At 41.9% G+C, this 14050-nt stretch overlaps 1 protein-coding gene across 14 annotated transcripts in view; it reads left to right on the forward strand.

Moving 5' to 3' along the window:
- The first annotated feature begins 1366 nt into the window (after window positions 1-1366).
- The window catches only part of EP400 (E1A binding protein p400), a 44695-nt gene continuing 32011 nt past the window's right edge, over window positions 1367-14050 (forward strand). For 9 of the 14 annotated variants that reach the window (XM_019008375.2, XM_019008379.2, XM_019008381.2 and 6 more), the window contains exons 1-10: window positions 1367-2714; window positions 4792-4902; window positions 8527-8617; window positions 9035-9142; window positions 9851-10230; window positions 10397-10714; window positions 10863-11048; window positions 12403-12543; window positions 12651-12729; window positions 13008-13054. In XM_019008375.2, the coding sequence (XP_018863920.1) occupies window positions 1392-2714; window positions 4792-4902; window positions 8527-8617; window positions 9035-9142; window positions 9851-10230; window positions 10397-10714; window positions 10863-11048; window positions 12403-12543; window positions 12651-12729; window positions 13008-13054 (2784 nt within the window). In that variant the 5' untranslated portion in view covers window positions 1367-1391. The remainder of the gene's footprint in view (window positions 2715-4791; window positions 4903-8526; window positions 8618-9034; window positions 9143-9850; window positions 10231-10396; window positions 10715-10862; window positions 11049-12402; window positions 12544-12650; window positions 12730-13007; window positions 13055-14050) is intronic. The other 5 variants (XM_019008376.2, XM_019008382.2, XM_019008383.2 and 2 more) reach the window with 5 other exon arrangements.

A 14050-nucleotide genomic window follows, 5' to 3' on the forward strand; every position in this document is an offset into this window, starting at 1 on the left:
GCCGGGATGAGCCCGGTGTAGGAGAGCCGAGACCTGCCGGGATGAGCCCGGTGTAGGAGAGCCGAGACCTGCCGGGATGAGCCTGGTGTAGGAGAGCCGAGAGCCGCCGGGATGAGCCCGGTGTGGGACAGTCGAGAGCCGCCGGGATGAGCCCGGTGCGGGACAGTCGAGAGCCGCCGGGATGAGCCCGGTGCGGGACAGTCGAGACCCGCCGGGATGAACGCTGATCCGGGAGAGGCGGAACCCGGCCGGAGGAGCCGCTGTGCCGGCGGCGCTCCCCGGTACCCCCGGCACGGGGGGTCCCGGGCTCTCGGCCTCCTGTCGCTGCTGGCACGTGTGTGACAGCTCTGCTTTGCTCCACCTTCCCGGACAGCCGCCTCTTTCCCGGAGCAAGGAAGGGAATATCTCCATCCCCAGGGCTTAGGCAGGTCGCTGCAAGTAGTGCAGGACAGGGAGCGGAGGGTTTGTGATGTGCTCCCTGCCTGGGCAGCGGAGGAACGGGAGAGCCGGCAGCACCCGCTGCATCTCATCGCTTCCCACTGGTGCTGCCGTGCCGGTGTGCTGCTGCCTGTTGCCACTTGAGACCAGCTTGGAGTTAGGAACACAAAGGAGTGGCAGCATATTTGTGTGTGTTTGGCCTGAAATGATAAAAATGAAAGTGTTGCTTTCAAAACAGGAGAGAGATTTTAAAAGGAAAAAAAACCCAAACCTATCAGGTTTCATTTTCTCTTGCTGCTCTTTCTATGTGACTCCCAGTCCTGAATCTACCTGTCAGTGCATGTCATTGGAATTTTTGTTTGTCTGTGATTGAAATGCAAAACCGGAATGTTTTGGTATTTCTGCGTAGCTTAACTCAATAAACAGCATTTTTAATGAAATGCAGATTTGATTAATTTTCATCTCTTTATGTGTTCTGAAGGAAAGAGAAGGCAAAGTTAAGCATCAAGTACAGTAGTTTTCCATACGATTGGATGACTTGGCCTTCAGTAGCTAGAAAATAAATGAATAGCCTGTCCATTTTCTTATTTTTAGTTGCTACTGAAACATTGGTAATAACACAAAAAAAGAGTAGATGCCTTTGGTATTGGAGACCATTGTTTTTTGAAGTTCCACAGCAAGGGAAAAAGTCCTGTTTCTACCTAGTTAAGGGGAACACAGCATTTATAAGACTATTCAATAGCAGTGCTAGCTAGAGAAATTTATGAGGGATTTAAGTAAGATTTTGTTGTTCTGAGATGCCAGTGAATAGATCATTCTAAACATTTTAAATAAAAGGTAATCTTTCTAGCTGTAGTTAAGTAGTTTCACTTGCAGAAGAGTTTTTACCTTTCCTGAATGTCTGTTTTTGTGTATTTCTTTAGCGTATACTGTAAAACCTTAGATCAGTGAGAATGCACCATGGCAATGGTCCTCAGAATGCCCAGCGCCAGCTCCAGAGATCCAGGTCCTTCACAGGCAGTGAGGGAGAAGAACAACAGGCAAATTTGCCCCAGTCTCCCGCAGCCTCTTTTGCGCCTTCTGCAAGCCCCTCAGCGCCGCAGTCGCCCAGTTACCAAATCCAGCAGTTTATCATGAGCCGGAGCCCGGTGGCGGGGCAGAACGTGAACATCACCCTGCAGAACGTGGGCCCGGTGGCCTCGGGGAACCAGCAGATAACTCTCACCCCGCTGCCGCTTCCAAACCCGACGTCCCCGAGCTTTCAGTTCAGCCCTCAGCAGAGGCGCTTTGAGCATGGATCCCCCTCGTACATCCAGGTCACCTCTCCGCTGCCGCAGCAAGTGCAGTCGCAGAGCCCCACGCAGCCGAACCCGGTGCCGGTGCAGGCGCTGCCCAACGTCCGGGCTGGCACTCCCGGGCCTGGCCTGGGCATGTGCAGCCAGAGCCCAACAAGGGGCTTTGTGGATGCCAGCGTGCTCGTGAGACAGATCAGCCTGAGTCCTTCCAACGGCGGACACTTCGTGTACCAAGAAGGGCCGGGAATTGCACAAATTGCTCAAGGAGCTGCTGCACAAGTGCAGCTTCCATCGTCTGGGACGCCTGCCACGGTGAGGGAGCGCAGGCTTTCGCAGCCTCACTCGCAGTCTGGGGGCACCATCCACCACCTCGGGCCTCAGAGCCCTGTGGCCAGCGGGGCAAATATGCAATCCTTGACTAGCCCGGGCCACATCACAACGACCAGCTTGCCACCCCAAATCAGCAATATTATCCAGGGGCAGCTTATGCAACAGCAGCAGCAAGTGCTTCAAGGGCAGCAGCTGAGCAGACCCATTGGATTTGACAGGACTTCTGGTGGATTGATAGCAGGAGTTGGAGGACCAAGTGCGTTTGGAATGACATCACCTCCTCCTCCCACAAGTCCTTCACGGGCCACTGTGCCACAGGGGCTGTCGAGTCTTCCTCTCACTCCTACAGCTAACACAACAGTGAAAAAACAACCCAAAAAGTTGGAGGAGATTCCTCCTGCAAACCAAGAAACTGCTCAAATGAGAAAACTGTGTTTGGATCATCACCACAAGCAGATGGAAATTCTTAAGGAAACTTTTAAGGAATGTTTGATTGAACTGTTCTTCCTGCAACATCTTCAAGGGAATATGATGGACTTCTTAGCTTTTAAGAAGAAACATTGTGTTCCTCTGCAAGCATACCTGAGGCAAAATGACTTGGATCTGGAGGAGGAAGAAGAGGAAGAACAATCTGAGGTCATCAATGATGAGGTAAGAAACTTTGTTGGAATAAAATCGTGGATGAAGTTATAGCTTTGGGATTGTGAAGTATTAAAGAATGGGACAGGACATGAAGAACCATTTTTGCTTGACAAAGTATGGTGGTTTTTCATAAAATAGTTGGTCTGAGAGAATGCAGTTCTGCTGGGTAGTGTGATTTGATGGGTTGGTTTGAGTGTGCTGTTAGATTTATGGATTTAAAGAATAGAGAGGGAGCTTTAACTGTCCTAGTTGCACACAAATAAAGATGGCAGAAGTGTGGAAATGATTTTAAGCTCTCAGAATGGTTATGACTAGGAATCATAGTTTTAATTTCACTTAACTAGACTTGGACAAACCAAAAAAGGAATAAGCAAAAGCATTACAAGAGGTTAACCTGACTCATGGATCTTCCAATCATAAATGTTACTGAAGTTCAATGTTGCTGCAGCCAACAAAAATGTGAATTAATCTAATTAATGAGGGAGAACATGTGTAGTGGTCCACAGTCATGTGGTGCCCTGGAGCTCTGTGTGTGAGTTGCTGTTTAAAGGATTAACAACCAGCACTTACATACTGGACATTGACAAGTTCATTTTGTTACTTATGCAAAGGTTTAAATTACCAACTAGCTTGAATTCACTGTTCATTAATGGCAAAGAACTTGAAGGAAGCTCGCCACTGACAGGTGCTGTGCAGCTTTTCCTGCATGTTTGTACCCATCTGTGGCTGCTGGAGCACTGGTCTGGTGCAGAGCCTGCCCACAAACCAACATGGCAAGTGGTTGCAGCAGGGTAGATAGAACTGATGCCCCTGCACCACTTGGCATTCATAAATATCTTTGAAAATTTGTGAAAATATCCAGGGGTATATAGCTGCCAGAGTGTAGAGGAACCAATATTATGTAAAGAACCTTTAACTACCTTTGGGAAATGAGTGCCTTCACTGAAATTTCATGACTCTTAGGTATGAATCATCAGTCATGCCTTCAGCTGGAATTGGTGGGAAATTTTAACAGAATAATGGCTGAAGTTTCATTTATTCACTGCTTTGTTGTCTAAACTTCTTGATTAGGAAAATACATTTCTGCTTGCGACAGTTATTGACAATTTTGAAGCAATCATTACTTTATATAGTAATATAAAAGCTAGCCTGTTACTGTAATTTATTGACAATGGATATTCAGTATTTTTTTTTTCACCTGGTTTGTGTTTTGTCAAATTATTTAGGTGTTCTTGTTGGGTTGCGTGTTTGTCAGCTGAAATAACCAGGTATTTTTAACTACCATCTGCACACTTTGAGGGCTCTTTAGTGGGTGTAAATGGTACAGGTTCCTTGAAGTCAGTGGCATTGCTACACTTTAAATGAGTTGAGGCTCTACCCCATGGTGTTTGGGGTTGAGAATTTGCTGTACTTCACTGCCTTCTCGTGGTGGATCCTCTTTTGTTTGTGGAAGCTGCTTGTCCCTGTAACTGCTGGAGAGTTTTGCAAAGTGCAACAGCAGAAGTGTTTATGTGTTTTCAAGTGATGAATCCTTCTGAAAGATTAAGACTTCTTTTGAGTATGTTCTTTCTTTGTATTTTGTTGTCGCCTTCTGTTTTATTTCCCCCTCCCCCTCTTTATCACTTTCTGCTAAAGCAACGCGCTTCATCCCTCGCCTGGAAGGTTGATGTCTTTGGGAATTCAAGGGGAGAGTGAATGGTGGCTGTGCTCATTGCTTAAATAAATGTTGAAGCTCTCTTACGTTCAAACTGTCTGTCATGCTAATTTGTTGTCCGTTAGCAGCAGCAATCATTAAATTTAAAACACACTTTTATGTTAACTGGATTTAAGAAAATGTTTCCAGTGATGAGAAGTCACAATAAACAGTCAAGGCTGTGCTCTGTTCTGCTATTAAAAGTAAGACAGAACTCTAAAAATGGGCTGTGCTCGAAACAAGCTGTACTGATGGTGGTTTAGTTATTATCCCCTCTTCAGTGAGGTGCCATCAGTACCAAAGGAGTGTGTTGAACAGTTAAAAGAAAGAAAAACTTCTAAAAAGAAAATGATTCTCCCTTCTTTTTTTTTTTTCCCAAAATATTTCTCTCAGGTAAAGGTTGTGACAGGAAAGGATGGGCAGACTGGTACTCCTGTCGCTATAGCAACCCAGCTTCCTCCAAATGTTTCTGCTGCTTTTTCATCCCAGCAGCAACCATTTCAGGTACTTTTCAATGGTTCTAAAATGTAGTTTCATCCCAGATTTTTTTTCTTCATTCAGATTTGATATTTCTTAGATGAATTAGAATTTTCCCAAGAGCCCATCCCTTATCATCTAAACAAAACCAAAAAACCTTTGCAGTCTTCAAATGCATCAGTATAACTGAAGCCTTGAGGAAGTTAAAGCTTTGTCTCCAGGTTGCTGGCTTATTGCATTAACTTTCAGCTTGAATGTTTTCACTTTGGTTTGTTTGTCTTTTGTATCCCTAATGCATTTGGTTCATTTGTGCATTCTGCGTAGTGGTAATATGGATTCTTTGTCTGTGGCATTGTAATTGTGGATTTCTTCTAAAATTCTTTTCTTTTTTTTTTCTTCCCCTTATGTATTAAAGGTTTTGAGTGTGGCTACAAAAGAATTTGGATTTGCCTTCCCTGAAATGTGTTAAACAACAATACTAATCCTCTGACACTATTTGTTTTAAATAATTAACTGCTTTCCATTAGCTCTGCCATAAATGTTGGGAAGAAGAAACAGAAGTGCTTATTTTTATTTTAAAAGTCCTTTTTAACAATTTTTTTTTTCATTTTTCATGAGGAATACTGGAGAAAGCCAAGAAATAAATGTGATAATAAGTTAAAATTTTTATGGATCAGTGGTGATGCAACTTTTCAGTTTGGTGTGGTTTTATGCAGCTGCCTTCAACTCTGTTACCCAGACATCATGGCATGCATACCCTGAGAAGTAATATACCCTAATTCCATCTGTAACTAAAATATTTACCTTTTAGCTCAATTATATGCTTAGCAGGTGTTACAGGGTGAATTACTGTGCTGTACCATAGCAGCTGTACAGGCTGTGCTGCCTTTTATCTAGGCTTTGGAAATGGATAGTGAAATGAAATAAAAGCTGGGTTGTGTTCCTGTGTGTAACAAATGGCATGTTCTCTGTGATATTGTACAAAGGAGTTGTGCAGCAAAGGAGATTGCACTGAGAGCTCTTCCTTAGGGCCAGTACTGATAGATCTTGGAAGTCTCCTTAGGTAGTCATGTTTAAAATACCTAATATTATATCAAGTTATTTATTGTAGTGATTAGGCTTATCACCAAGCTGTAGCTGCAGCAGTGATGATACTTTTGAAGGTATTGTACTGTGCCAGTTTCAGGGCAACTGGTTCATGCTAAAAATGTACAAAACTGTGTGGTACTGACCTTTTGGCACAAACTGCTAACAGAAAGTGGCTTTTCTTTCCATCAGTCCTGGTTTTTGCAGCTGTTTATGGAGAAATGATATTCCCCAATCAGCATCACCATTCAAATCCCAGTGCAGAAGTGCAGCGCTCCGAGTGATTATTGTATGTGTGCTGCATAATCATGACCTCGGGACAGCTACATTATTTTAATTAAAGTTGGGACAGTTTTAGTCTAATATTAGTGGTATGTGACTGCAATTTATAAAGACATAACATGTCTGCTCTCTGAAGAGTCTGGCCTAAATTACACGGTGATAATGCAGACAGCTGGGAGGCATATTCTTGAGAAAATGTCAGTCAAAAAGCCTAAAGTAGAGATACAGCTAGAAACTGTGAGTATGCAGTCATCCAGAGGGAGAGAGCAGGTGAAATAAATAGCATTTAATGAGGAGTTTGAAGAATATATAATTTCTTAAACTGATGTCCCAGTAGCATTTGATGCAAATGGGACATAAACTGAATTTGTTAGTCAATTTAGTAGCATTTACAAAATCAATTATTGTGGCTTATTTTGAAAATTTTATAAATTCCCAGGTCTATGATGCTCTGCCAGACACTGGCTGTTGGATCTGAAATATGCTGCACGTCTACCTTATGACAAGACAAATATTTGAAAACTTAATCCCTGTTGAGTGTGAAATTGCAGTGAACCATGGATATGAGTCAGAGATACTTAAAACTAGAATTTACATCTTAAGGCTGTAGCTGTATCGCTGGAGTGGCCACAAATGCCCTCAGACCAGCAAAGAGATTGTTATTAATTCATAGCTATTGGTGGAGTCTGAGGGGCATGAGATGTATTCAGCTCCAAGAGGAGCATTTGAAATCCAGTCATTGTAGGTGATGTTGGCTGTGATTATTAATGCCATGCAGTGAAGCACTAAAGATGCAGGATGTCACTGCTGTGATATATTTCAGTATAGACTGGTGTTTCCCTCTGTGGGTTTAATTTACAGTGGTAAAATTTTGGTTAAAATCAGAGAAGGAAATACCTGTGAATTAAGTAAAGCATTTTAATGGGAAATTACTGTCTATGTTGTCATAAAAAATTTTCACAACATTTGCAAACCCTTACTATACCTCAACATACCTTAAAGCATGATACATTAAACATTAAGGCTCTCACCATTAGAAAAGTCCACTTTGAGAACTAGAGTGGTAAATTAATTCATTTCCCAAGATGCAGAGACTGCCAGACATAAAGTCTGTGTTTGTATTTTCTGATGGAATCTCTTAAGGCATTTTTTGGGATAGCCCTTATTTTTCTCATTAAGTTTCATAGTAGAATATTTCGTACAGCATGGCCAAATATTGAGGAGAATTTAAAAATAACTTGGAAACTCACTGAAAGGAATTGGACTTGCACAGACACTGATGGACAATAATAAGTACTTGCCAGTGTGCTGAGAGCCCAAAGAACATGAAAATTGTCATATACCCAAATTTGTTTGCTACAGTAATCCTGTACATCAGCCTGTCAGCTATGCTTGATGCTGAAAGGATTCTCTGGGATAGGTTCTTGCCATCATTGCTGATATTAAATGTAGTGATTTAAAAATAATGTTTGAATGCAGTGTGTAATCTTACTGAAGCTAAATTCCAGTTTGCTGAATCAGAGCCCAGTGATTCCTTTTGCATTTTAGTATCAATAGTGCTCATCCAGGCTTGTTAACTCATAGTTTGTGTGCTGTTTATCCTCAGACAAAATGGATAGTAATTTCTAGTGAGCTCTGATGTCACCTTAGCCTTATGGCAATGTTGTTTCTCCTCACTGGGTTTGTTCATGAGGCTCATTTTTCCAGCTGTGCAAACAGGTACAAGTCCAGCATCTGGAAAACTGGAACTGGAACTTGTGTAACTTGGCTGAGGTTCTTTATTCCATTTCCTAGCTTTTTCCTGAAACATTTCAATGGTAACTCTCACAAAGTTCTATCCTGAGAGTGAGAGTGCTGGAGACTCAAATAAACTTAAACTGTTTTCAGAATGAGAATGAATTTGTGTGTTACTGATGTTCCACACAGATGTAATACACTAATGAAAATTTCCATTAAATAAAGGGAAAAGGTAAAAAATACTAGGCAAGTTTATTTTGTACATATCCCATTTTCCTGAGTTTGGGATCATTTAACAAAATGTAGGTGTGCATTATATATAACCAACTTCATCACTGTAAAATTTAAATTCAACAAAGAATATCTGTGCATTGTGGACTGCTAAAACTTCATAGCAGATATTGAATAAGTCTTATTTCCTTTGTTGTACAGCTGTTCTGAAGGACTTGTTCTGTGCTGGCCTCCTTAGATCCATTTGTAAATTCTCTCCTGGTGTCAGACCATCTGCAGATTGAACTTCTGTGATTTGTTTTCTTTTCCCTGTAGCAAACGCATACAGGGACTGCAGCGACGGGGACTGTGAGCACCATAGAGATTGAAGCTTTTAAGAGACAGCAGCAGGCCCTTGCACCAGCAGGTACGTTCCACAGGCACAACTCCACTCCCATCCTCTTTTTTTTCCAAACAGTGACTGGAGCCCACTGTTGCCTAACTCTTGAAACACATTTTTGCCTCACCTTGGGAATCTCCGGATCCTTAGGACTATCTACTGTGACTGGTGCTGTGGGAAGAGTGCACTCCACTCCCAGTAGATAGGCCTGGATTTGGCAGGCATGGAAACATGGTTAGGTTGATTGTTCTGGCTGAGAAGATTGGAGATGGCCAACTTGAAGTCAGAGGGACTCTGCCCCTGGAGCATGTTCTTCATAAATGCTACACATGTACAGTAGTTGTAGCTTTCGGAGCTGATGTTGGAATCATGTGTAGTAGTTTGCTTTGTAAAATTGAACCCATTCCATTATACCATGCCATAAATGGAATTTGAATATCACAGATTCGTCTAAGAGACCACGAATTGAAGTGGGCCGTCATGGGATGGTTTTTCAGCACCCGGGTGTGGCTTCAGGAGTTCCTCTTCAACAGCTAATGCCAACAGCACAAGGTACTGTGTCACCACATGCCAGTTGCACATTAATTTCACAAGGAGATGTTGGTGATGGAACTAGAAACTTGGGCTTCCGGCCTGCCAAGATCCTAGTCCCACCACACACTTCTCCATGTAAATTAATACTTGGTATGCAATGCCTGATTTGTTTAAGGAGCTGAGTGACGGGCTCCAAAGGTGCATGTGGGCATGGAAATACGTCACAGGTGCTGACGCAAAATGGCCAATCTGAGAATTCTGGAACTGAACCAATGATTTATGAAAAGGAAACCACAAAATTGGAACATCATGACAAATTTTTATTCATTAGTCATGCCAAGCCTTAGAATATGTGTTAGAGTGAATGTGTTCTTAGAAAGACCTAAGTAGCATTTAGACGTTATGCTGGTTTTTTAGGTTAAATTCCATTAGCTCACCAGTCCTTTTTTTTTTTTGAGTATACGAAATTTAGAAGACCTATAATGACATGCTCTTTTTTAGTTGCTGTGCTCCAAATTCTAGTTACAGTCCTGTGCATGAAGTACTTTGTTGTTTATTGTAATGGTGATTTATTTTGTGATTGTGATGTGGTATTTTCAAGTGATGGTGTCTTGTGGCAAAGTAAGTAACAAAACCACTCTATTTGCAGTCGATTTCCTCCTTAAATCAGCAGAGACCATGGGACATTTTAATCTCACCTGTACCTTGTCTCCTCTTGCCCTGCAGGTGGGATGCCTCCCACTCCCCAGACGGTGCAGCTGACGGGGCAGAAGCAGAGCCAGCAGCAGTACGACCCCTCCAAGGGCCCTCCGGTGCAGAACGCGGCCAGCCTGCACACGCCACCGCCGCAGCTGCCGGCGCGCCTGCAGCCCGCCAACGTCCCCATGGCATCGCTCCCGGCCACCCTGCAGCTCCCGCAGCAGCAGCCTCAGCTCGTGGAACCTCCAGCCCAGCCGCAGATCCAGGTGAAGATCCAGCCCCAGAGCGTGCCCCTGACGGCCGCTCCGCTTCCAGCGCCGCTGCAGCAGCAGGTGCCACCAGCAATCCACGTGCAAGGACAGACGCCCAACCAAGTGTCGCAGCCGCAAGCTGCGATACAGCAACAGGTACGGGGGCGCTAGTGGGGTGGGTGTGTTTGTTTCCATGGCTAGTGAAATATTAAGAGCCATGTCTTCATCTTTTGATTCCACTGGATACTTAAATCCTTTCTGCTATAGTGTAGACTAAGTTTGAATCCTCAACTCATCAGTAACCAGTGTGTTTCTCGGGCAGACTGTGACTCTGACACGACCATCTGCAGATCCTGCTCAGAGCTCTCAGCGTCTTGCAGCAAATCCACTGCCACCTACCTCATCCATCGCTCCAGCAGCGATCCCAGGCACAACACCACCTTCTCCATACCCAGTGCAAACAAACAGGACCTCTCCAGCAACCAACAAGTCCCTGTCTCCTATTGCATCCAAGCCTCCTGGCTTAGCAGTAGCAGCAGCAGCAGCAGCAGCAGCACCCAAAACACAAAGTCCAGCTCAGAATGCAGCAGTGTTGCCGCAGGAAAACACTCAAGACAAACTGGCTGAGCAAGTCAAGCTGGTAAGATATTTTCTGTGTCATGCTTTTGCACTTTTTCTTTTCCTGTCAATTAATTTAATAAATTGGAAGCAGTTAATATTTTTCTCCAATTCCGTGACTTCAGGTGCATTCTGTAGCTTCAATGTCAGTCTCTGTACTTCTTTCTAAGGAAAATCAAATCCATCAGCGGATAGCAGAACTGAGAAAGGAAGGTTTATGGTCCCCCAGGCGACTGCCTAAGCTCCAAGAGGCTCCAAGACCAAAATCCCACTGGGATTATTTGCTGGAAGAAATGCAGTGGATGGCAACTGATTTTGCGCAGGAGAGAAAGTGGAAGATGGCAACTGCTAAGAAGGTACTTGAAAAGCATTTTATAACTCAGAACAATAAATGTTGATATCACTCAATTTGGGAGCAAAGCTATTGAGACATCTTTTGGTACAGAGAGAAGTAAAGGAAAAGTGTGGCACTAATTTTTACCTTAAATGAGAAGTTATGTTGTCAGTTTTGGATATGGCACTTGAGACAGACTGGATAATTGTACAGAGTGTGGATGCAAGTAACAGTTTATAGATTTTATTCCTCAGAAAATCAAACAGCTTGTTTAGGAACCCACTCAATATGTTGGCTGGGTTCTATTTAAATAAAAAATAGAGTTGTCATGTCTGTCTCACAAATGAGTTATTTCCTGCCAATAAAGAGTAAATACAGAATTTTGTAAATAACTTCCCTTGGGTGTGGTTGTCTGTCCAGTTCTTTTTTCTTAATCTCTCTGAAAAATAAGAGTAAAGACAGTAGTGGAAACATAGTAGAGAACTGTTTCCATAGGGGAAGAGAGCAGCACAGCAGGAATACAGTAGTGGAATGAAAATTTGTATGGTGTGGGATGGAAATATTTAAAATCTGTTAATTTACAGTAAGCAAGGGTTTTCTATGGATACCAGCAGTGTTGCATCTTTTTTTGATACATTCATGACCAACTTAGGGTAATGAAGAGAGCAACTGAAGGTCATTAGTTTAGATTGCCATGTTGTTTCTACTGTATATTTTGAAATGATGGAAGCTCACAAGCAAAATATTGAAATAAGTGTATTGTTTTGTACAATAAATATCTGCATTTTGAATATAATTTAAATCTGGATTTCCATTTGTGGCCAATGGTAGGTTTTTAAGAATAGGAGAAACAGGAAGGGCAAATGTGAAATGATCCTTCCCCTGGCACTATGCTTCAGACTTCTGGAAGTCAATGTTTTAGGGACCTCCTGAGCTAAAGGTTGCAATCAAGTCAGTCTTAACAGCCATTGACTGATCTTTCACTCATGTATGTACACTCTTTTTGAACTCATTTTAGCTTTGGTCTCTGACATTTTGTGGTGTGATTTCTGTGACTTCATCTGTGCTGTCTGAAAAAAAAGATTTCTTTTGTGTGTTTGCTGCTAATTTCAGTGTAATTTTTTTTCTAATTTTTGTATTCAGAGAGTGAATTAAGAGTTTCCTACTTGATTGCTTAGTTATAGTTGAATTTTTTTTTTTCTTTGAGTTTCATGTCTGTTGCTTTACTGGCATGGTAAGAATTAGAAATATTGGAGGTAAGTGCATTGTGTGTAAAGCTATGGTCAACATCTGGCTGCTGATTACCACTATAATCTTAAGAAATGCAGTGATATGTATTTTGGGGTAACCTAATTCAGTATTTCATGGTATTTTAGATGGTAAGAACTGTGGCTCGTTACCATGAAGAAAAGAAACTTAATGAAGAGCGAGCTAAAAGGGAAGAACAGAACAAACTGAGGAGAATTGCAGCATCCATTGCTAGAGAAATAGAGTATTTCTGGTCTAACATTGAGCAGGTAAAGTACCTACACACTAAGACTTGTGCAATTTGTGGTGGTTTTTTAATCTTCAGTAGTTTGTTTGTAAAATTAAAGTGCTTTATTAGGCTTGGTTTGCATTTCAGGTTGTTGAAATTAAACTGCAAATTGAATTTCAAGAGAAAAGGAAAAAGGCTTTGAATTTAAAAAGATTTTCAAGGAAAGGTAATTGTATTCCATTTCATAACAAATACGGTCTGAATTCTGATGATATTGTTTTATATAATTCCACTCAGTGCAGCTTAACTAGTTAACAGTAAAATTGTGAGTTGCTAATAATAGCTTGTGAGTAGATCTGAATCATGAGTTATGGGTTTTTATATTTTTGTGTTAGATTTTATTAATACTTTTTGTGTTTTGCTTTGAATACATTTAAAAGTTAATGCAAGAAATGTAAAATTGCTAAGTGATGAATACATACATCAAGTGTAATAATTTTCCAGGCAAGGATACAAAAGAGGACCTTTATTTGGAAAAAGAAAGTGAAATGGTAAGTCTTTCTGTTTTTTTTAAAAGCTATCAAATTAGTTTAAATGTGACTACATATGTGAAAGAGTTTTGGTAAAGGTGATTTTTTTTTTTTTTTTAATATACATGGTAATGATAAGATGATTTCACTGTAGTTACAAATGAACATTCAGTCACAAGCACAAGTATAATTTTTCTTTTCTGGTTAGGAAGGAAAGTGGATTGTGGCTGGTACATATCTTTAATGGCTGTGAATCATTCATTCTGAGATTGAAGACCAAGAAACTTTGCAAATTAATTGCCAGACTTGGGTAGAAGTTTCATCTACAGTAGCCAGGGGTGGACTTTGTGGGGCATGAAACTCATTTTCAGATGTTTAGCAGAAATTTATCTGCTGAGAGATGGAGGTGTATGTTGCAGAATGGATCAAACTGAATGAAACAGATATCTTTTTCCCTGGATGGAATGTGTGCTAAGGACTCCTTGGCTGTGTCTGTGCAGTTGGAAAAAAAATGGACAAGGGATATGAGGCCCTGAGCCATCTGTTGTGGCACAGCTGATGCCCATGTGCTGGAATACTCCCCCTCCACCAAGCAGAATGCCTGCATCTGAATTTCCTGCTAGGAACAACCTTTAGCATGTGTTACCAGCCAAACTGTGGCCCAGCATTGGCTGTGAGAGTTAATTGGCACAGGCTAAGCAATTCTACAGAGTGCACTGGATGCTGAGACAATTGTAGGTCTGTGCCATATCAGTTTTTTATTGACCAGTGAAAAAATTCAGTCCTTGAGCCAGCCTGAGTAAAAGTTTTGTACCACAGCTGGACCTGAATAATTTGACCCACAAGCAGTGACTGCACACTCCCATCAGTTGAGAAGCAAAGTTTCTGTTTTTGCATGACCAGGGGAGTGCTAAGGGGTGTTAAGTGTGTATCAGCAAATGCTTTTGGGACTGCAAGGCATGTTTTGTTATCTTTAAAAAACAAACAAAGCCCCCTGCTTATCTTCTGTTTTCTGTT

The sequence above is a fragment of the Parus major genome, chromosome 15, assembly GCF_001522545.3.
Source record: "Parus major isolate Abel chromosome 15, Parus_major1.1, whole genome shotgun sequence".
NCBI classification, from domain to species: Eukaryota; Metazoa; Chordata; class Aves; order Passeriformes; family Paridae; genus Parus; species Parus major.